This window comes from Lygodium microphyllum, chromosome 3, assembly GCF_053477565.2.
Source record: "Lygodium microphyllum isolate KBCC chromosome 3, Lygodium_microphyllum_v1.1.10, whole genome shotgun sequence".
NCBI lineage: Eukaryota > Viridiplantae > Streptophyta > Polypodiopsida > Schizaeales > Lygodiaceae > Lygodium > Lygodium microphyllum.
The window spans coordinates 418022-441949 of record NC_141137.1 but is presented as its reverse complement, the minus strand read 5'-3'; the positions used below and the strand labels follow the sequence as shown (position 1 = coordinate 441949).

General features: G+C 42.6%; 1 protein-coding gene and 1 pseudogene across 2 annotated transcripts; both read left to right on the top strand.

Moving 5' to 3' along the window:
* The first annotated feature begins 1294 nt into the window (after positions 1–1294).
* On the top strand, positions 1295–23587 carry LOC148037986 (grpE protein homolog 2, mitochondrial-like). Of its 2 annotated transcripts, none has more exons than XM_087667739.1 (5): positions 1295–1617; positions 21777–22196; positions 22304–22471; positions 22799–22927; positions 23017–23571. In XM_087667739.1, the coding sequence occupies exons 1-5, from the start codon at positions 1426–1428 to the stop codon at positions 23083–23085; spliced, it is 978 nt and encodes a 325-aa protein (XP_087523865.1). In that variant the 5' UTR covers positions 1295–1425; the 3' UTR covers positions 23086–23571. The 2 variants fall into 2 exon arrangements, with proteins under 2 accessions (XP_087523865.1, XP_087523876.1); XM_087667750.1 differs by having other exon boundaries at positions 1336–1498; positions 23017–23587.
* On the top strand, positions 16786–18693 carry LOC148037987 (uncharacterized; annotated as a pseudogene).
* Positions 23588–23928: the final 341 nt, after the last annotated feature.

Here is a 23928-nt window from a genome sequence, read left to right as displayed (position 1 = left end):
TGTATCTGTTGTCATGTTCTTCTCAATATACTCTGGTTACTATTGATCATTTCTCTATGTGCTTTCTTTATTGCTTGAACTCTTGAAACTATTGTGAGTCTATTTTTGTTGGCACATCTCTATCTCTTAAGAGATCCCTTGCCTCTAGTCATCTTCTATGTATCTCCCTCATCATGGCTCCTTTAGCTTCTTCTATTGATGCTCAACATGTAGACATTGCTTACTCATGTACAAGTGTTATGTTGGAGACTTGTTGTGTTCAAACTCAAGTTTCGATGATGATGCTCTCTATTCGTTCTCTGGATGTTTCATGTTTAGAGAGGGGTGACATATTCTAGGAAAAAGAAGAAGTCTCAATGCTATTATTGTGGCAAGAAGGGACATATCCAAAAGGACGGCAAAACATTAGCAGCTTTGTGGAAAGAGGAGCAAACAATGATGAAGTGTGACAACTCTCTCGGCAAGTCTTCATCATCGACAAGTCCAGGTTTAGGCTCTAGCATAGGTTGTAGGGGCCTCCCTTCCAACTTGCTAGTACAAGTGATGCAGGCCATGCCTCACAACTCTCCAGTGTTAAGAGAGAGAGAGAGAGAGAGAGAGAGAGAGAGAGAGAGAGAGAGAGAGTGTGTGTGTGTGTGTGTGTGTGTGTGAGGGTGGTGAGGTGGGGTAGTCGACCTTATTTATACTTTTATACAAGTGCATAGGGTCCAAAGAGGGGTTTCCCTAACTCATTGATCGAAGCTTGGCAAGTTTTGAAATCTTGGAGCTTGGATTGACATCCAGGTTCATGATGAGCTATTTGATAGAGAGTGGGATTGGCTTCTAGTTTGAGTTCACATGAGAGACACTTTGGCAGTTTGGCCAAATATGGGGAATCCATGGTCATTTGTGCATTGTGGCATTGTTGAATGGACGGTCACATGCGATACTTCAGAGACATTGTTGACAAACATAGAGAGCTACTATGATTCTTCTCTATTTTTAGGAGCTAGTATGATTGACTCGATCGATATTGGGTTTTTTCTGAGGCACCTTGGTAGTGACACACACACCCATTGCTTGGGTATCCATGGCCCTATTTGATGATCATTGTGTATTATATTGCACCAGAACATCGATGATCTAAGAAAGGGTGTTAGCAGATATATCACTTCATGTGTGAGTCTGCATGTCCCGATGGGCTGGGCAAAGCAGAGTAGTCCAAGCATTTTTTTAGTGTCTCATTTATGAGGTTTTGGTCAGTTTATACCGGTCGGTGAGATTACTATAAAGGATCGTAAGCTGCGCGTGTAAGAAACTGGTCTGTTTTGGCCAACGGTGGTGTGGAGGCACTGGGCAGGCCTTTCGGACCTAGGGTCGTCTAATTCTTCTTCTTACTTGCATTCGGGAGCATCTAGTGCTGCCATCAAGAGTTCACCGGCCAAAATGCAAGCCGTCCGCGCCAACCTTCTTCGGCGTTTGCGGGTTCCTGTGCTTGCGCCCATCCATGGCAACCAAGGTCTCTTCTGCACCTCCTTGTTCTCTACCGAGGCCAAGAGCTCCTTTCTTAACAAGGGCGAGGTCACAGATCGCGTCCTTAAGGTGTTGAAGCAGTTCCAGAAGGTCGACCGGACCAAGGTCACATTGAAACCTCATTCATGCAATTTCTTATGTCACGTTTACGAGATTCAAGTGTTGATTCTGAACCATTGGGGGTGTGAATATCAACTTTTCCGGAGGATCTGCGAATCTTTGTCAGTTTGTGGTCCATAGTGGATGCTGGCCATTTGTTGACGCCACATGTGCTTGCTATAGGTCAGGGCTGGGCACGACACACAGTTATTTGTGTTATACGGGGTTATTGCATTCCGTTTCTCCATGGAACAGTTCTTCAGACTGCATTTGAAGTACTGCTCTTGGAAGACACGGGGTCTCTCAAATGTGCTCGCATAATAGTGCCTAAAAACAGCCAAGGTTCGAAATGCAGTTTTGACAGTATCATAAGTTTCGTGGTTCATCCTTTTGAGTTGATCGACCTGCGCAATTATTGCGGCTGCTAGCTAGGTGGGTACACGTCAATATATCTTTGCATAGCCGCGTACAATGGCAAAGAGTTATATGAAGGAAAATGGAACACGGGAGTGGGAAACGCTTGATTGGTTTAGAAATTTTATACATACGTATGAAACTCCTTTCGTTTCAAAAACAACTCTAGTAGCTGTAGAATGAAAGTCGCCCGAGTCTAGAAACCACCGATCATGGCTGGATCTAATATAGGAGTGGGCAGGCATAAAAAACATAGCCTGTAAGAGTATATTAGGAGGAAGTTGGTCCACTAGGTGCAAGGCGACAACAGTGGGGCTTGAGGTGACCAAAAAAAAAAACTATCCTCTAAGTGGATATCAGTAAGGTGGCAGCTCAAGAAGGCAAGTCAAGTGCTAAAGGCGTCGAGGAGGCTGTCCTACGGATGTAGAGGGTAATTAGTAGTTACGCATCACTTTTAACAATAGAAACACTTGCTGAAAGTGGTCAGAGATGATGTTGGAACTAATGATGAGAGTGGTTGGGGCAAAATGCAGCCAATAGGTGCTTCTAGAATGGCAGGCAATAGTTGGAGAAGAGTGGGCAGCAACATGTGAGCTGGGAGCCATGTGATAATGAAGATAGGGTGCAAGGGATGCAACTAGGGCAGAGGAGATGATAGGGATACAAGTGATCTATCATGCTCTAATTATAGAGATGAGACCAACCAAAAGTGGGGAGTTTGCTTATGGGACATTGAAATACACTCGATTACATTTGACTTTTGGGGTTGTGTAATGAGCTAATTAAGCTTAATGTGTAATGCATCTTGTTTAGCTTAACACTCTCTCTCAGGTCCAAAGAAGCAAGGTTATCAGTCAATGGGGTGCATGTTGATTGCTCAAGAATCTACCCAAACTACAAAGGCAATGGTTATCTTTCCTTGAAAGTCCAAAGTGCCATCCCAAAGAGGCCAAGGCATAAAATAAAGGGTGCTTGTTGGCTGCCCAATGGCCTACCAACACTTGCAAAGGTAATGTATCAACCACGTCAAAAATTTTTAATTTTTGTCTTATAAAAAAGTTTGAAACAATGCCCATTACGGCAAAGGAACGGTCAGCTCATAATTCGCAATACAAAGAGCATGCATAAAGTCACTTGTCAATGAAGTAATAGTGAAGAAGTATGTAGGGGTATAGAGTTGATAGAACTTTTGGTGAAGACTGCTCGGGATTTGACATGAGCAAGGTGCTCATGGCTGCTTAGCTCAATGAGATGTGTAGAGTAATGGTACACAATTCAAATGAGAATGCTCATGTGGCAAGGAGCAACCATGGATATTGATGTCGAAGGAGTTTGATGTCTATCTTTGTGTGGTGCCGAGAACCAATATGAAAGCAGAAAACCTAATTAAGAAAGTAGATCTCACACACCTAGATTGGAAGAGCTAAAGTAGGGTTAGCTATTTGGATACTTGAAACATGTATGTACTTAATCTTGAGAGAGGGCTCCGACATTGACTAAGTAGCATAGGCAAGCTCAAATCTCAACCTTTGAGAGAGGGCTCCGACATTGACCAAGTAGCATAGGCAAGCTCAAATCTCAACCTCAAGAGATGGCTCCAATCTTAGTTGAGAATCACCAAGATAACAGTCCACCATACAAATGCACCTAGTGAATGGAGGACTTGATACTTCTTAACTAGTAAAGCGGGAGAGAGAATCAACCACCTAGGCAAGTGGGACATGCTTGCACTTGATCATGGGAGAAGGCTCCAATGTTGACTAAGTGGTGTACGCACAACCACCATGGTAGTGGTCCACTTGATGTGAAAATAGACAAACGGGTAGTGTAGTAAGGAATGTTAAATTAGTAAAAATACCTTATTTGGAAGGAAAGAGACATGGATGCATGATAAGGAAAAAGATACCCAAGTTTGAAACTTGGGAGAGGGGATACCATCTCCATGTCCATGTTGACGGAGACAATACTCACCAAGGCAAGAATTGGAAAACCATACCTTTAGCCCAATTAGGATTAGTAAGTACCTACAATGTGAGTCCCGAACTAAAATACAAAACCCAGCATGTAAGTACAAGAACATGCATACCGGGTGTTTCATATTGAGATGCTTTTGCTAAAGCTAAAAACAAATTTTTGTGAAGTAAATGAAAAATAAGGGAATGAGGATGCAGTGGAAGACTAGTAAGAAGATGCGGAAGGATGACTAAACTTATGGTAGCCTAAAGATTTAGTTAGAGTACCTAAATTAAGACTAGCCTAACGTAACCTAAAGGATATGAAGCTTGACGAACCTTAGGAATGTTTGGTATCTAAGAATCCTAAGACTTTAACCTAATGTTGAATGATGACCGAACTACTCAGATAGGCATTTAGACATTGATTGCGGAGGATATCTAGATTTCACCACACTAATGGCTAGGCGTTGAAACATGGATGCTAGGGGTTGGAGAAATTGTGCTATCACCTTGGGGAAGATCTCCTCTCAAACTCCATGGAGTGGAACTGTCAACGCATAAAGGGGTTGAGGTTGGTTTTGGGATTAGTTAAAAAAATCCTTTCTCTCTCTCTCTATATATATGGGCTATGCCATCAAGGCACATACGAAGAATAATACAATGCACATAAGTAACTTGAATGAATGTAGATTAAAATCATGAAAGCACTGAGAGAAGAGCTGCCCCCTCTCACCATTGAGTTGTGGAAGGAAAAGATTTGGGAACCCCTTCTCACCATCATTGCGATGTCAAAGGGGAGGGAGCACCTGTTAGCAGTTTTGTGTCTTGCATAGTCATCTTCTACATGTGAGCCTCAGATTGAGTCATAGAGACGAGGACCTTAGGAGCTTTGACACGCATTGTGCCACATGTTTTGATGGAGGATGCAGATCTATTTTGAGCATGCATTTCTTTTCTAGTGAGTTTCGGGTGTGTTCACACTACTAGAGTTCAGTTTCCAGCTCCTTTGCATTTCTTTTTAGTGGTTGGAGGACCTATTCACACTTGGCAATGGTGATCTACATTATTTAGTGTTTTCTGCATTTTTAATCCAGCGCCAACATTTTCTGCATTATGTAGTGCAGGTTGGCAAGCATTAAATGATGCTGGTCCGTGAGTTTTGACAGGGGCAGCTTATTTGTTTTGCCCTCCTCAATTGGCTGGTCATTATTTTTTGTCTATTTTTTGTCGGTTTCAGCATAGTACGACATTCAAGGGTTCTCTTTTGTTTTTTGCTGTTGCCTTTCATCATTAGCATATTTGCTAGGAAACGAATTTCCTATAGATAGGAAATCTTAGAAATGTCTAGGCGTTTCTGAAATGTAGGAAACAATTGAATTGAAATTTTGGTCCTTGAAGATTAAGTTGGCCTAGTTGCACATTGGATCAAAATTGTCCTTTTTTGCCTAGTCCAAGTTGGCCTATAGGGAGATGGATTCAAAGTTTGAACATGTTTAATAGCAACTTAGTCTATGGATTCATTTTAAAGTCCTATAAAGGCATGGATTGTTATTGATTGATTGTATGTTTAAGCAGTTTTTAATCTATGGCATTATGTTTCTTTTATATTTATAAGATTTGCATGATGGATTGTGAGATATGGTATGCCATGTATGTAAATTGTTGGTCTATTGATTGTTCACTTAGATTTTGTACACAAATATTGGATCATGTGCAATGTGTTTTGTTGTGGCATGGGACTTAAAGTACATTTATGTGTATAGAGAGCTTACATAAATTCATCTCCAATAAAACCCGTTTCTTATGTTTTAGAAAACTCGTATGAAACCTTGAAAACCCATTTCATACCTCTCGTTTCTGAAGCCACTAGCAACTATGGTCATCAACTTGATCTTGTGCCCTCACCGACACTTTGGGCTGTGTGTAGGGATTGATAAGTCCTTTTTGTACTCGGCAAATTTTTTGGAGTTTAGCATAGATTTTCTTCTTTCATTGCAATCTCTTTCTTTCCTTTTATCTTCATGTTCGTGTTTCTCTTCTATTGCACACTCATAAATGATATCATTGCTAAAGTGAGGACTTCGAGGTCCTACCAAGAGAAGACCGCACTCACCTTATTGTTTGGAGTAGATCTTTTGCAAAGAGCATATATTTTTCTGCCTTGTTTGGGCCTTTTGCGAAGTGTGTGGGGCATTTGATTTCCCCTATGTTTGGCCAGTTGACCCCAAAATATAGGAGTGCTTGATATCAAATGAGGAGACCATTCAATAGGCAATCCCGTTAGTTAGACCGTTGTAAAGAGCAATACGAACATCGACATTCAGAGCCTCATTCTCACTTTGATAGATTGGGTAGATCAAAATGCCCTTCTTTCCCCTTGCCATAATGGCACTCTTTGTTTAGGTGTCCCATGCTTTCTTCTCTCCCCAAAGAAGATTGACTTGATGGTGTGACCTACTCCCTTTGGTCTTGCTAAGTGTTGTGTATCCTTGATACCTTCAACTTGTGGGAGTTTGTTGTTGGCCCAATCCCTGGTCTAGTGGAGGACCTTTGCATTGGTTCTATCATGGACCAAGCAGTCCTTTGGGGTCGGTTTCATTCTATAGTGCGATCTTTTCTCCTCATGAGTCTGCAAGATTTTGTCCTTGTGCACATATGCAGACTAAGGACCGCAACCGAGGTGTAGATGGAGCTCTCTTTCCTCTACCATCAAAAGATCTTAGCCCACTTGGTTACCCTAGAGAAGAAACTCAGGATGCTCTCAGTTGATGATTCTCCTTCCATGAAGCATCACATCAACAAAATGGAGGATATGTGGGATTAGCTTGCATTCCTCAGTAGGACGATCTCATTAGAGGACATGGCAATGATTCTCATTATTTATCTATAATCTTTCTAGTATGACATCCTCCATGTGAAGGAAACTGCTAGGGTTTGCATTGAGGACACACAGAGTGTACGACCACGACAGAAACACAAAGAGACAAACACAGACACAGAGGGCAAACTCAAACCCTAAACGCAAAACTCAAAACTCAAACCCTAAACACAAAACTCAAAACTCAAATACAAAAACTCAAACACAAGCAGAAGAAGGGAGAGAGAGAACACAACTTTGAAGTGAATGAATGTTGCAAATGAATGTGAGAGTGTACAGTGTGCTCAAGGGTAGAACAATGTCGGAGTATGACGTCCACTGAAGACGGATCCCAAGTCTATGACCACCAGTCGGAGTGTAGGAGTGCTGAATAGTGAATGGCAGCAAGCTGGTCACCAAAACGCAACAGTCTGGAGGCTGGCAGCAGTGTACCACTGATCGGAGGCTGGAAATTGTGCATAGTCTGTTGTAAACAGCAGGCTGAAACAGCATCTGAGAGTGTCAGGGACTGCAATGCTGAAAACGCAGACTGGCTGACCTTGGAGATGATGGACAGCAGGCTGACAGCAGTCTGGGACAATTTGGAGTAGTCACTAGCAATTGAGAGCTATTGCCTACAGCAATGGACAGGCTGAAGATAATGTGGCTGGAGTCGATGATGGCTGGAAAGTAGATGGAGGCGGGCTGTAGGCTGGAAACTGGGCGCCAACAGAAGGGTGTGTGGGCTGATGTGACTTGCAAACGAGGATGATGGCTGAATGGGGGCAGCGTGTCTATTTATAGATGTGGAAGGGCGCCCCAAAAATTAGGGTTTCCACTAAACTCTCTCGAAACCGCTCCCCGTTTTAGGGTTTCCACTGAACTCTCTTGAACTGTTCTCCGCTTTAGGGTTTTACTCTAAAAGAGCATTTTTAGTGTGTTTTGGGGCTGTTTAAGAGGCTAATCAGCAAGTAATGCATATTTTAGCTCAACACCCCCTCTCAGGCCTAAAACTGAGCTGAAAGGTTAGGCCATCCATTGTGATGTTTATGTATCCCAAGGCGTTTCACCCCAAAGCAGCCAAGGCATCAGATAGGGTGCATGTTGGCTGCCCAGTGGCCTGCCAAGATTACAGAGGTGATGGTTATTGTACCAAGGGAATCCAAGTAGTCACCCCAGAGAGAACAGGGCATCGGACAAAGGGTGCATGTCGGCTGCCCAGTGGCCCACCAAGCCCTACAAAGGTGGATGGAACTACATGGATTTTTTTTTTTTTTTGAATAAGTGAAGTAAATTTGATAGGATGTGGTCGATTGAGTAAAAGTGACCTAGAAGACGGGAGTAGGGAGGGTACACCCTACACATTATGAAACAGTACAAGCTATCCCATCCACTCAGGGTGTCGATGATGAGGAAAAATAGGTGATGAGGTATCCATGTGATGAAGAAGGAGGGTGGTGGGGTAACAACAACCGCCGGTGGAAACAACTTAGGATCTGTGCAAGTGGTACTCTGTACAATGAGATGCAAAGTATGCTACATGTTGAAGAATGCTCATGCAGTAGGTGCCACTTGGATAGTGTCCCTTGTGGGAAATTGTTCACTTGCCCAAGCGCCCTAGTACAAGGACGATGTAATCATGCAATGCAAAGGGTAGGGTACAACAGGGGGAAGAAGCCGATGTCGAAGACAAAGTGTTAAAGCCTGTAGAATACCAAGAAGGGTAGGAACCCCCTCTCAACTTGGATGTAGATGCCGAAGAAGAAAAAGGAGCCTGATGTCGGTCTTCATACGGTGCTGAGAACCATAAGGAATGAAAGAAGATGAAGTGGATGAAGCACTCCGCTAGAAGAGCAAGGTAGAAGTTACCCCCATGATAGCATCGAGAGAGATGTTGCACCATCCGCCTCGGGAGAGGAAACCGCCATGCTGGAAGAAGGGCAAGCACTCCTAGGATGATGAAACCATGAAAGAAACGGTGCGCATCTCCACGTCTCTAGCCCAGGGAGGACCAAAGCAATCTGCAAGATAGCCCTACACTGAAAGACAAAACCCTGCAAAAGAGATGAGAATCTGCAAACACAGAGGCTAGTAGTGAGATGCTCCAAAGCAAAATAGAACAAAAAGAAAATCTAACTTAAAATAAATGCAATGAATGTGTATGTGTGTGAGTAAATGCAGTGGAAGACAAAAAATGGAAAAACCAAGGATAATGAATCCTATGGGCCCGACTCTAAGAGTGCGAAAAATGAATGCTAGATTGACCTAAGGTATTCGAAAGGACCTAGAGGCATGCGAGTCGAAGAAGGTGGCTACCATCGCGTATGTCCAGTAGCAGGGCTCTGCCAAGGAAATGCCTGACAAGGTGGAGAGGAAGGTGAGATGGATGCATGAAGTGCAATGGGATCAGAACTTGCATACCAATCAGCCAATCGCTCAGGGGTAGTGAAAGAGATGGGCTGCTGAGGCTGTACTTGAGCCATATGTCCAACAGCAGCAACAACGGGTGTTGAAGGAGCAGATGAAGCAGGAGCGGAGGGCATAGCCCCACTGGACCCCCTCTGCTCTGAATAAGGATGTGATGAGGATTTTTTGTGGACTTGATCATACAGCCTCGCGTAACGCAAGAACTGACACTCAAACTTGTAGAAGGTTGGCAATCTAGGTTGGGAGATGATGTGTTGCATGAAATTGAAGTACTTGTTAGGCAACTTATTCAAGAAGAATGTAACCTGATCGTTTTGACTTTGGAGAGTGAGTAGTGGCAAACTTGGCAAGTAACCGCCTATATTCAGCCAGCTTGACTTTTAGATCATTTCCTTTCTTAATAGAGAACTCTTGAAGCTCAAAGTCGAGATTAATGCGCCGAGTACGATCACGAGCCGCATAGCGGTCAAGAAGGTGACTCCAATGCTCTAACGCGAGCGGGAAGTGTTGCAATTGAGAGTGAAACTCAGGAAGCAATCTGTGTATTAGCTCAACATTGGCTGTGGCATTGCGGGCTCTCCATTGACGGACATAATCAGGGTGAGCTAGTCAAGGGTTCGGCATAGGCTCTAGACCAATGACGAGGTCTCAAAGACCTTGAGACTCAAGCACTTGTTGCATGAAATTAAACCAAGTGGTGAAATTTGACCCGTTAAAACGTGTCTTATCCGCGAAGGCATTCTTGGCCGTTGCAACAAGAGTGGTAGTACTCGGAGATGGATAGTATGAAAAAGTGTAGTGTGGGTAGGATGGGGGAGTGGAGTACACTTGGGAATGGGTCCCAAAGTGCCCACCAGGCATGCGTGGTGTGCAAGGTGGATCCATAGGTAGGGATGGGTTGACTAGGCATGGGCATGGTAGCCACATGAGGAACCCAAGGAGGTGGGACGGGAACATGGTGAGCAGAAGATGGGAATTCCTACGTAGGTGTAATCCAAGGAGAGTGTGAAAACACACTATAAGTTGAGGATGGAAACCCCTGCGTATGAGTGGTCATGGGAGATGTGAAGCTAGGGATAGTCAGGGGGATGCCCATCACAGTTGTTCCAAGAGTTATGGGTATGCTCATGTGCTGAAAGGTGAGAGGTACTGTGTTAAAGGGTGGCATTCCCTCTAACGAAGTACCATGGTGCAAAGAGGTAGAGAATGGGGTGGAGAAGGAAAAGGTGCTAGGAGCGGAGATGGAAGATCCAACCCCTAGGGTGTGTGATGGAGGAGTGTAATCTAAGGTTTTGGAAAGATGATGAGAGGTGTGATATAGAAGAGGGTGGGATAGGAGGGAAGTGAGAAGTGTGTGTGATATGCTCAAATGAAACAGAAGTTGTAGATGTACCTGAATTTCGTCTGCTTTATAAGCCCCCTCTATTGAAGTTCATGTATGCAAAGCCATTCGGATCCTGTACCTCAAAAGAAGAAACATGCGAGGGTTTAGATTCATGCAACGCAAAAGAATTGTACAAACCCGACATTGGACCTGGCTGAGATGATGAAGATGGATCGCTAGACGTTCCGAATGCCGTATGTCCTCCATGATTGGAGAGGTGCCTAGCCTCACCAAACTGGTCCGGATGTGGTAGCAAAACTGGTAGGAGGGTTGTAAACATCACCATACTTGTTGCGATAGTACTTCTCAAAGTCCTCCTTTGTCATGTTAGTGAAATCTAGTGAAGGTGGAGTGTCCTTCTCCTCAGCGAGTCCATAATGCCGTCTTAGGGCCTCCAATGATGGAGAAGCCTGATACGACATCATAGGAACTGGAGAAGAAGGTGTCTGGGACATTGTGATTCGGTTACGAGTCGTATTGTGTGCCTTGCACAAAGACTAGCTCTCCACAATATCCGCAAGATGCTCTTTATAAGAGCATTGGCTCTGATACCTTGTGAAGGAAACTGCTAGGGTTTGCATTGAGGACACACAGAGTGTACGACCACGACAGAAACACAGAGAGCCAAACACAGACATAGAGGGCTAAACTCAAACCCTAAACGTAAAACTCAAAACTCAAACCCTAAACGCAAAACTCAAAACTCAAACACAAACAAAAGAAGGGAGAGAGAGAGCACAACTCTGAAGTGAATGAATGCTGTAGATGAATGTAAGAGTGTACAGTGTGCTCAAGGGCAGAACAATGTCGGAGTGTGACGTCCACCGAAGACGGATCCCAAGTCTGTGACCACCAGTCGGAGTGTAGGAGTGCTGAATAGTGAATGGCAGCAGGCTGGTCACCAAAACCCAGCAGTCTGGAGGTTGGAAACTGGTAAACGCAACAGTGTACCATTGATCAGAGGCTGAAAACTGTGCACTGTCTGCTGTAAACAGCAGGCTGAAACAGTGTCTGAGAGTGTCAGGGCCTGCAATGCTGAAAATGCAGGCTGACTGACCTTGGAGATGATGGACAGCAGGCTAAATAGCAGTTTGGGATAGTCTGGAGCAGTTGCTAGCAGTTGAGAGCTGTCACCTACAGCAATGGATAGGCTGAAGATAATGTGGCTGTAGTCGATGATGGCTAGAAAGCAGATGGAGGCGAGTTGCAGGTTGGAAACTGGGCGCCAACAGCGGCAGAGCGTGTGTGGGCTGGTGTAACCTGCAAACAAGGATGATGGCTGAATGGGGGCAGCCTGTCTATTTATAGATGTGGAAGGGCGTCCCAAAAATTAGGGTTTTCACTAAACTCTCTCGAACTGCTCTGTGTTTTAGGGTTTCCATTGAACTCTCTCGAACTGCTCCCCGTTTTAGGATTTTACTCTAAAAGAGCATTTTTAGTGTGTTTTGGGGCTGTTTAAGAGGCTAATCAGCAAGTAATGCATATTTTAGCTCAACACTCTATATTGCTTTGCTTCCCTCTAGGACTTTGGAGACTATTCTATGGGAGGAGTTGGTTGCCCTTGTTTTGGAGTACAAAGAGCGACTCAAGGAGAGGGGCCAAAGGATCTTTCTTGTTAGACATTTGGTCACCTTTGGGATGGACATTAGCATTGATAGGGTAGATTAGGGCAAATAATGTAGTCGTACCATGTTTAGGAGCAAGTTGGCCAATAGCATTGTAGTTGCCAACAATTTGGGCACAATTTTGGTTAGGTTGGGCAAGTTGGATAGAGCATATAGATTTGCCATTTAGTAGGTTGCATCTTTTGCAAGGGTTTTTTATAATTTTATTATTTTTTGCATGTTTAGTCAAGGTTGAGAGAGATCTTTGGCTGGCTATACTCGCATAGCCTATTGTACATATTTGGCTTCAGTATTCAACATTTATTCTCTGTAGCCTTCAGCATTCTCCTCTCTCTCTCTCTCTCCCCCCTCTCCCCTCGTGTTTACTTCTTTCTTTTAATTCAATCATACGCTTCCACATTTGTTGCATTGTGACATGTATCAGAGTAGTATAGGTAATGATGAAGGGAAGAAGAAAGTTTTGGATGGTAATGATATATCTATTAGTCATTTAGTTCTTGATAGAAACTTTAGTGGGTCAGAGTTTCGATGATGAGCTTGGTATTCCTTAGTGAGAACATTAGGTGTATACATAGCACATGGTAATGGAAAGGCTTCATTGCGTGATCCAATGGTATGCAGGTCTAGCAGGGTGAGAGATTGTGTTAGAAGATTTAGTTTTAAGGGTTGTGCAACTCACAATTATGCTTATATGGTAAAGGTAGTTAAGGATGGTAAGTCTACTTGTTTTGAGGAGGTTGTTGGTCATGCTTCTTGGGATATAGCAATGGATGAGAAGGCGGTTGTATTAGAGGCCAACAAGACTTGGGATCAAGTACCATTGCCCAAGGGCAAGAAAGCTATTGGTTGGAAGTGGGTCTATAAAATAAAGCGTAATGTAAATGGTTCTATTAGCTGGTATTAGGTTAAGGTGGTTGCAAAAGGTTATGATAGACATATAGTATAGATTATGAAGAGACATTCAGTCCTATGGCTAGGATAACAATTGTCAGATGTGTGATTGCTTTGGTAGCAACCAAAGGTTGTAGTTTATAGTAGATGGATGTGAAAAATGCCTTCTTGTATGGTGATTTGTAAGAAGAGATGTATATGGAGTAGCCAACAGAATATGAGGATTTAGAGCATTTCATGTATGTGCGTAGGATCCAAGTTAAAGAAGACGCTCTATGATTTGAAGTAACCCTATAGAGCATGGTCTAACAAAGATCGAAGAGTATCTTGTCAACATTGGCTTTTATATTTCTGATGTAGATCACTCACTTTATGTGAGGAAGGGTGATGTAGATTTGGTCGTCATAGTCATTTACATGGATGATTTAATTATCATAGGTGATGGTGATAGTGATAGTGAGATTGCTAATGGCAAGGGCTTTTTGAAGCAAAAGTTAGAGATGAAAGATTTGGATGAGCCGAGGTACTTTCTTGGTATTGAGGTGATTAGATGTGTTGATGATATATTGTTGTCCCAAAGGCAGTATGGCTTGGATATGTTATATAAGTATGGTATGATAGTATGTAAGCCTCTTTTAGTGCCACAGGTTCAGAATGCAGACAAGGCAGTCACCTTCGACGACATGGTGATTATTTTGTTGTCATAGTTATCCCCTAAGTTCAATGTATTCTAATTTGCCTTGATTGTTTAGGTGTATAGAGACTCTTAAGTGGGAAGAGCTAGTTTCTATGGTCTTGGAACAAGAGGAACAATTGAAGAGTATAATTTGCAAAAATTTGAGGCTCTCACCGGACATGCTTTTTAAAAGAAGGGGAAGTAGAAGTAGAAAAAGGAAGACAAAAACAAGAAGAACAAGGAGTTTGTTGATATGAAAATAGCATTATAAACTAGTTAGCTCTTTATTATAGCCCCAAAACTCAAATGTCACTCAACTTTCCTTAAAAAGAAATGTATTCCTAAAGAGTATGTGTTCCATAAGTCAAACCCTAACTTGGGAGGATCCACTCATCTATAAATAGATAGACTGATAGACTGCTTGAAACTAGCCTTGCTTCTAGGAGAGGGTGGTAGCAACTTGGTGAATCGATCATTATAGTAAGTACATAAATCACATAAGCTGAAATGCATACTAAACCAATTTAATCTTGGATTATGGACAGCCTATTAGCCCCAAAATTAATGCCCTTGGTAGTCTTTCTTTATCTTTGATTACAAATGAATGGAGTACAATTGAGATTCTCTAATCTCCTCCGCTAATCCAAGTGCCTCTTATTGTCATAAATGACCAACAAGCCTTCAAACCAAATTGTCCCTTGGTTTACTCGGGGATTGGCCTTCAACCTACTCATTGAGAGAGAAATTTAGCCCCAAACTAAAATCTTGGTTGATTGGTCTTTTGAATCTGTCTAAAATTCTTCAATTTCAATCGTTGGATCAAGTACTAGGCTCTTAATCCTAAGCATGCTTCCAGATGTGGTTGTCAAACCCTAATTTTTGATGTGAATGAAGATTTATACGAGAGATTAGTTGAAATCTCCACTTCTAATGATTCAAATGCTTGGAATTTGCTGAGGAAACTTGAGAAAATGCTAGAGAATGTTGTAGAGAGAATTTTGATTTTCTTCGAGTGGAAGAGGAGAAATGTATTGCTACCCTACTATGGTAGCCTTGATAGTTGTTGCTTGCTATCCAAAGGCCCTCGAAATGTTGTTGCCAACAATAGGATGCCGTCACCTAGCTAGCAAGCCCCTATATCTTGTCATCTTTTGCTTGGGTCGATCCCTCTTCCTCCCCCCCCGCGACGGCACCCCTCTTTCTCTCTCTCAGTCTCTAACGAGCCTTTCCCACTTGCATGGGCAAGTTTTGCTAAGGGGCAGCCTTCTAATCCCATTTTCAGCATTATCGAGCTTATTAAATTAGCTTTGAGAATATTAATGGTGAAATTTATTTTGATAATTATTAATTGCTTAGAAAGATAATTCCACTGGCCAACGATTAAATTGGCTAGGTGAATTTGTCTCTCAAGTATCCTTGAGCGGTTATAAGTCCCTAGACTGGCATCAATCAATTAAACATTGCCTAGTCTTTAATATCACCATTGACATTAATGGCCTAGACCTGACATTGGGTACAACCTAGAACCTATGAGGCATAACTTATTACAACTTTGTCTTTGGCATCAATTGATATCTTGGGGTCTCAGGTTTCACATTGTGAAATAACTAACTTGCATCTCACTAATGCAAGTTACATTTGCACATTTGGTTAACTCTTTAATCAAATGCTAACCAAGGCATCGAAATTTCATGTCCTCGTGACATTGCCTACCATTCATCCCATCCTGTTCTTACAGGTCATTACTTTTCCATGCAAATTCAAGCCATCAGTCCACCTTCCATTCATCACTCTACCCTTCAGCATTCTATACACTCTTCCATTCATCTATAGCATTGATTTATATAAGCACCACCAACCAACCCCCGCTCCCCCTCTCCTTTTTCCAAAAAAAAAAAAAAGTGAGTTAGACTAAACAAACACAAAGCTAGTTTTTTGTCATGGGGCAAAAATAAAGCAAAGAAAAATAAAAGAAACGTACCTTTCGTGACCCATTGCATGCATAGCCTGTTCCACCTCTTGCCTCGCTTTGTTTGTTTTGTTCCGTTTGCCTCTCGAGACTCCTACGCTTGTCTGTCTTGCACTTGCTGTCCCGCTCCAATCTAGGAGATGCGTGCCCCGTTTCTATAGCTCTTGCCTCTTGCTATCCAATCAACAACTGCGAGCTTTCTTTCGCCTTCGCAGTTGCCATCTTTCGTCTACTTCTCCCTCACCTGCATTACTTTTTTCTTTCTTCTTTCTCCTTTCTTTCCTTTCTCTTATTTTTCTCTTGCCTTTCTTCTTTCTCCTCTCTTTTTCCCTCTCCTCTTTCTTCTCTGTTATCCTCTTCTTCTCATGAACCACAATGGGATGTCCTAAATTTGTTAGATAGACAAAGGTGGAGGTTATCACGGATGAAAGCAAAAATCGAGCCTCCAATGGAACAAAGGTATGGAGGTGCAAGCATTGTAGCAATGTTTACAAAGGAAGTCCTTCATGGTTGAAAGCCAATCTCTTGAATATTCCCGGGAAAGGGATTGTTGCTTGTAATGGTGATATCCCATACGATGTGATTGTTGCAATGGGTGGAGATCTAGAGGCCTTCAATTGAGCAAAAAGATCTTGGTTGGGAATTCAAAGAGAAGAGGAAAATAGTCATATGAGGCAGCCCCCTTCTACTACAAATTCATCTCTGAATGTTGGGTCATCTAGACCTACATCAACTCAGCTACATCTTACCACATCTCCCTCTACAAATGCCAATGTAAGTGCAAATGAATCTTAGCTCTCTAATTCTCAAATCATGTTACATTGCAAAAAAGTTGGCTGAAATTGAAGCTTGAAAAGGCTAGGAGGATGGTGATATCCCATACGATGTGATTGTTGCAGTGGCTGGAGATCTAAAGGCCTTCAATTGAGCAAAAAGATCTCGTTTGGGAATTCAAAGAGAAGAGGAAAATATTCATATGAAGCAGCCCCCTTTTGCTACAAATTCATCTCTGAATGTTGGGTCATCTAGAGCTATATCAACTCAGCTACATGTCACCACATCTCCCTCTACAAATGCCAATGTAAGTGCAAATGAAATCTCAACTCTCTAATTCTCAAAGCATGTTTACCAAATAGAAGGGGAAGAAAGGGACATTGCAAAAAAGTTGGCTGAAATTGAAGCATGAAAAGGCTAGGAGGGTTGTTAGGTAGTACTTTTTTGAATGTAATGTGCCATTTGATCATGCACGAAAGCTATGTTGAGTGCAATGGTAGAGGCAGGTGAGATCTTCAAGCCCCCATCCTATGAGACACTTCACAAAAAAGGAGTTGAAGGCTGAAGTGTTAGACATTGAGAGGGAGTTGGAGCCCTTCAAGGCTGCTTGGGTGAAGTATGGGTGTACCATAGTATGTGATGGATGGTTTGATACCAAATGATGCCCTCTTATTAATATATTGGTTTCTTGTTGTCTTGGCGTTACCTTCTCGACGAGCATGGATGGCTCGGTGGAGGCTCACATGGCACAATATATCAATGAGCAGCTGAGAGCTGTGATTTTGTATGTTGGCCTTGTAAATGTGTATCAGTGAGTGATAATAGATAATGCAGCCAATTGCAAACTAGCATGGTCTTATGTAGAGAGGACTTTCCACACATTTGTTGGGTACCATGTGCATCACACTCTCTTGATCTTCTTATTGAGGATACAGGGAAGTTTGGATGGGTGCGTGACGTGAAAAAGAAGGCTGAAGTTTTAGTGAATTTTGTATGCCGCAAGAAACGTGCCCTTGGTATTTTTAGGGCCAATTGTGATATAGAGTTGGCAAAGTCTTAAAGTACAAGATTTGCCTATCTTTTCATTGTTCTAGAGAAGCTCGGATTGGATTCACATGCATGATTGTTGATTCTAGGTGACTTGCATGGCCTAAAAGGGAGACTCCCAAGGGAGTCTTGTTTGAGGATCTCATCCATGAGGCGAGCTTTTGGTACGATGCAGAGGTTATTCTCGGGTTCATGGAGCCTCTTATTGTTCCCTTGCGGCTTTTTGACTTCGAGGGGTGCACCATTGGTCTTGTCTATGAGTTCATGGACAAAGTTGCTGGTGCCTCTGATACATGTATACTTATCTCATGCCCTAGGTTGAAATCTTTATTCTCAAGCTCTTGGTCCATTTTGTATTTTAATTTTTAAGTGTCCATAATTCAAAATTCAATGGACTTTGTTGACAACTTATTACTTGGAACTAATCTTTCTATCCACTTGCACGATGGAGATCGAGTAGCCTCCGGTACTTGCAATGCACCTGTTTATGAAAGGGACTCGCCCTCACTAAGGAAAGGCAAATCCCCCTCATAAAGCCTCATAGGTAGTCGTATCTTTCAATGCTGAAGTAGGGGACTTGTTGCAGAAATGAACTATTGTAGCCACTATCTCACCCCAAAGGGAATGAGATAAACTCCTATGCTTCAATATTGATCGGATCATTTTGAGCATGGTTTGATTGGCGCGCTCCATCACATCGTTCTTAAATGGTTTGGTCGGATGGGAGTCTCCATTTGAAGATTGTGATCCTTTTATGCAGGGGTTGCTTCTTGGGTTTCACTCTCAGTTATAACATTTTTTCCTCACATTTGAGCATTGGAGTCATCTCAGTGACCACTATGTGGTGAGAGATTGCACTTGACATATCAATCTCGATTTTGAGTTTCAAGAATTTTCCATTAAGGAAGGGGATGAAGCTAATAGGTTGCAAACCATTCTGTACTTCCAAAAAAAGAAAGAAAGTCAAAAAGAAAAAACAAAGTTCAATGTGGTTCCATCTGCCTTTGTAGGACTTAGTAGGCCATTGGGTAGCTAACGAGCACCCTTTGTCCAATGCCCTATTCTCTTTGGGGTGACTACTTGGACTCCTTTGGTAAGATAACCATTGCCTTGGTAGTCTTGGTAGGCCACTGGGTAGCCAATGTGCACCCTTTGTTTGATGCCTTGGCTGCTTTGGGGTGGAATGCCTTGGGGTAAAACTAGGCTTGAGATATTCTTCTAGTCCTTTTTTGGCTCCAGGTTGGGTTTGAGAGGGGGTGCTAGAGATTAAAGTTCATTGCATACTAATTAGCTCTTTAAAACAGTTCCAAAATAGTAAATTACCAAAAGTTTCATTAAATGGGGAGGAGTTCTAGAGAGTTTCTGTAATTTGGGAAGATCTTTTCGTGTCTATAAATAGATAAGTTGCCCACCATTCAGTCCCATGCTTGTCTTGTCGGTTTCAGCCATCGACTCTCTTCCACTAGCTGCCTAGCCCCCATCGATTGCTGCTACATGGTCTACAGCTGTTGCGTAGCCTCCCACTGCTGCCGGTGATCAGCTTCCATCATCTACATCAAGTCGTTTTTGTGTTTTCAACACTTTTTTTCATCGGTCTTTGCTCCGACTGGTGGTTATTGCACTTGGGATTCGTCCTCAGTGGATGACACATCAACACCTCCCTTAGTCCACTCCCACAAGAGCCATTGGCTGTTGGATAGCTTTGCCCTTGAGCATCTTGTACATTCTTTCCTTCATTTACAACATTGATTCATTCACGTCAGACGTGTTTTCTGTCCTTGACTGTTAGGGAATGGCATTCCAGTGTTCCAAGGCCCCCTTCTGCCCGTTCCATGTTGCTATTCATGAGATTTACAATGCTAACATACTCTCTCAAATTGTGGGTGATAGGGAAGGGTAATAAAATGTATAGTGATGAAAAACCCACCATAGTACATACAACAATGATAATTAGATAGGACCATGGACATCCAAGTAAAAGGTGATCAAGCCACCATCAAGGTGCCTCTAAAAGACAGTGATTTGGATGTTGACTGTACCAATTGCTAGCCACAAAGAGGACTTGATTGCCTGTCCCAAACCAGCTTTGTGGAAAACACATCATGACCATGGATTTCCCTATAAAGAACTGCTTGAACAGAGATAGAGAACTTAAAGTGCACAACAAGCTAAGTGAAAGTAGTAGAATTCCAGAAGAAGAGAACTAGAGTGATGAATGACTTGAATTATTGATCAAGCTGTATTCTAGTATGATACAATGGGCCTCAAACCTCGTTGTCTTGGGTGGACTGGGGATGTAGGTTTCTCATGGCGATAGGCTGGTGAGTGTGCCCAAACAGCTGGGTGCCCTAGAACAGTAGCAAATGTTGCTGTCTCTAATGATGATAGGCTCAATAGTGTGCCCGAACAGCTGGGTGCCCTAGAACAGTAGCAAATGTTGCTGTCTCTAATGATGATAGGTTCAATAGTGGTTCTGAACAGCTGGTAGCAGTTTTGATGATGAAAATGCAGCAGATATGGGTGCTGAAACTGGACAGATGGTAGGCACCTGGGTGATGTGCCGCTTATAGAGAAGACATGAAGGAAGCTTCCGAAATCAGGTCGCTTGGCTGGAGGAATGTGTGGACAGCTGCAGACAGCACACTTGGATGCACCATGAACCGATATTTCTGCTAGGAGAGGAGCACTATTCCTCCTCCTGCTTGTCATCCCTCTCTGAAGCAACTAAGGCGCTTGAAGGGTTGCTGTTAGAATGAGAAGGAAGCCTCCCCTTGTAATCTGAAGGCACTTTCATGCTCAAGTAACATCAATTCATGTGTTGGAAACTGATGGGACAATTCCATGTCTAAGCTTGTAACGCATTTGCAACATTATGAAGCACCGGAGGCAATTTGTAGAGAACAGTCTCCACTAGATGGGCTTTGGGAAGAGTGGACTGCATGTTGTGAAGCTGTTCTTGGATCTATCTCTTTTGGAGAATGAACAATTGCATCATAAGACTGATTAGTCACCACAAGCCAGATACTTTGCAACTATTTGTAGATGGTAAGAGTCCTCATGGTTGACAAAGCCTCATACATTAACTGGATCTTCTCCCACATCTTGGGAGATGTGCCATGAGAGTTAACCACCGGTAGGACTTCCTTCGAGATACATTGATGAAGGGCTGAGTATGCTTCTTCTAGTTAAGGACTGCTTCCTCATAATGGTCTTTGTCCCAATCGGATGGAAAAGGAGAGGGTTGTGGGGGACGCAAGGCAGAATGTTAAACAATGTACTAGAGATGCTTTTATACAAACCATACCTTCATCACCACTCCAAGTTAGATAGTTGGGGCATTTAAGCTTGTCGTCAGTGTCACAGCACAGAGGAGCCATTGATAGATGATATGCTGAGTAAGAGAGAGTATTTGGGTCACTTAGGGTGAATAAGCCCAAGAGGATGAGTTCAATAGCTCAAGCAAAAGAAACCGGTTCAAAGTAAGGACAAGAGAGAGGAATAGTTTGTGGAGTGAGTGTTGTGAATAGAGGCATGACAACCAACATGCGTGATCCTTCTGTTAGATGTGTAAATCACATTGAAAATGCAGTAAAGATGAAACGCAAGTGGGAATATGTTGACCTTGTGGCAAAAAATGAAAATGACTACAAAAAGAATGAAAGCCTTAGCTGTTTAGTACAAACGATGGCAAGGCTGATCAAAAAGCAAGGTGGAACAGTGGAAAGGCAAGGTGCCACAGTCAAAATGTTGGTACAGCCGTGTGTTAACAGGCTAGACAGGCCGCAGAACAGCTGAAAACTGCCAATCAGCTGCCAGATGAGGTGCCCAGGCCACCAAGATGTCAACAGGAGCAAAACACAAAGTTTGTGGCAGTAGCAAAGAGGGATGGGACCTCGTGATGCAGACTGCTCATTCTCCAGGATTTGGGCCTCTTGTGATACTTGCTGTTGTTCTAATAATGTGGGTCGCATAGTACTTGTTGACCTGCTATGTTGAATTTGAGGATTGGAGGTAGCACATCAAGATGTTTGGATGCCTTGGAGGGGAGGTTTTTCATTGAGTGTTATGTTGAAGCCTTACACAAGTTAGATAGCTGAATAACTTTAATATGACTCACGATTTGAAAATCTTCTTGGTGTTGTGCAGCCATGGCAGACTGTAGTCTATAGAGCTGATTCATTGAGTGTATTTCGACCCTATTATGAAGTACGTGCACCCAAAGCATTCAACTTCTCCTCTGTAGCATCTCCAGTTGCAGAAAAGGATGCAGAAGAAGGAACTTCTACCTCAGAAGAGGTGAAACTGGCGACCAATGATACCACTCAGAAGGTTGAAACTGAAGAAGCATCTAAAAGTAAACCTGGAGAGGAACAGGCACATGCAAAACAGGAGGAGAACAATGAAGCTCTCTTGAAGTTGGTAGCAGAACGGCAGACTCAACTGGATGAAAAAGGAAAACAGCTTGGGGAGTTAAAACAAAGGGTTTTGTCCAGCATGGCTGAACTAGAGAGTGTGAAGGAGAGGCTCCGAAGAGAAGCTGAAAGTACCAGGAAGTATGCTATACAGGTCATCTTCTACACTTTATATTGCTTTTCACAGCTTTGCTTGCTCAGTTTTGATAATCTGATTTTTAAGTATTGTAAACAATTGGGTTATCATTATGAAACTCTCAGGACTTCGCAAAGAGTCTGCTGGATGTAGCAGACAATCTAGGAAGGGCTGTTGCAACAGTGGCAGAAAATGTTCGTAAAGAAGTAGCAGGAAATAGTACTTCAGAAACAGCCAAATTTTTGAAAAGTTTGTTAGAGGGTGTGATTACGACTGAAAAGGAACTTATTAAGGTACATATATTGTCAACTCCTTCGGTCCATTCAAAGATATTCTTATTGACATATGAACAGATTGTCAGGCTTTGATGAATTTCTACTTCGCTTGCTGACTTTGTAGAATGCTCCTTTTGTTCTACTGTCCAGAAGTCTGTTCTGAATGGGCGTAGGTTTGCAAACTGGTAGTTGCTGCAGTAATGGTGCACTTGTAGTCCACTCAATTGAAAGTTTTGCTCAAAATGAAAAGGGGGGGGGGGGGGTGTTTTGGGGGCATGCAAGAGAGTAGCATCCCTGTTGGATTAAACTTTCTCTGAGAGTTAGCCCTTGGCTTTCATGCATCAGGTTTTGAAGAAATTTGGCGTGGAGAAATTTGAGCCAGTTGGTGAGCAGTTTGATCCAAACTCTCATCTTGCTTTATTTGAAGTACCTGACCCATCAAAAGAGGCAGGGACAGTTGCTGTTGTTGTCAAGGTACTGCGAATACTTGCATACATTTGTGGCTTGAGATCCTTGCCTGGTTTTCTGAAGGCATCTCTATGTTTTTTTAATTGGCACTACAGGCGGGCTACATGCTGCATGACAGAGTACTTCGACCTGCTGAAGTTGGCGTCGTGAGAAGTTTGGAGTGATTGCAAATGTTTTGACAACATATTCTTATTTCTTCTGTATTATTATCTCATCAAAGTGCAAGGGCACTAGGGTGGGAAAATCATTGCTGAACTTGAGATGTGAGTACATAAAATGGTTGGTCCCCTACTCAGATATACTACAAATCTTCGTAGGGTTTTAGCAGTCTACTTGGACACTCTGGATAGTTCTCCGCGAGCATTGAGGATATTAGCATGTAGCCTGTAGGTAGGTACTAAATCTTAGCATGAGGTAGGTATAAGAACAATGGTGCGATTTAGATGCCAGAACAAGTCTGGGCCTGAAAAGCAGAGGGTTTTTTGAAGGACTTTGCACAAGAATATTCTTGTGAATGATTAGAATCCAAATGTTTTGCCATTAAACGAGTGTTACTCTGTTTACTGTTTCTTTGTTTCTGAGTGACAGTTTCCTACGAAACTTTTAGTGGTACTCTTTTTAAGTGTAGGGTATCCTTTCAATTTAAACCACCTCCTATCATCTTGGTTACACACACACACACACACACCCACCCACCCACCCATTATGGAAGAATGACTTTACTATTTTACCCCCCATCTTCTCTTCTATTTTACTACCTTCTATTCATTGTTGCAATAAAGCTGGTGCAAGAGATATCCTTTCATCTTAAACCACTTTCCATCTTCTCTTTTATTCGTTTTTTCTGGAGTTGGTTATAAACAAAAATTGATAGTATGCCCTTCCATGTGTTCACACTCTTGATTTTATGAACTGTTCTTGGCTTTTGTGGAGGTGGTTCTACACAAACAATGATAGTATGCTTTATCATGTTTACACACTTATCTTGTCAACTTTTCTTTCCATCT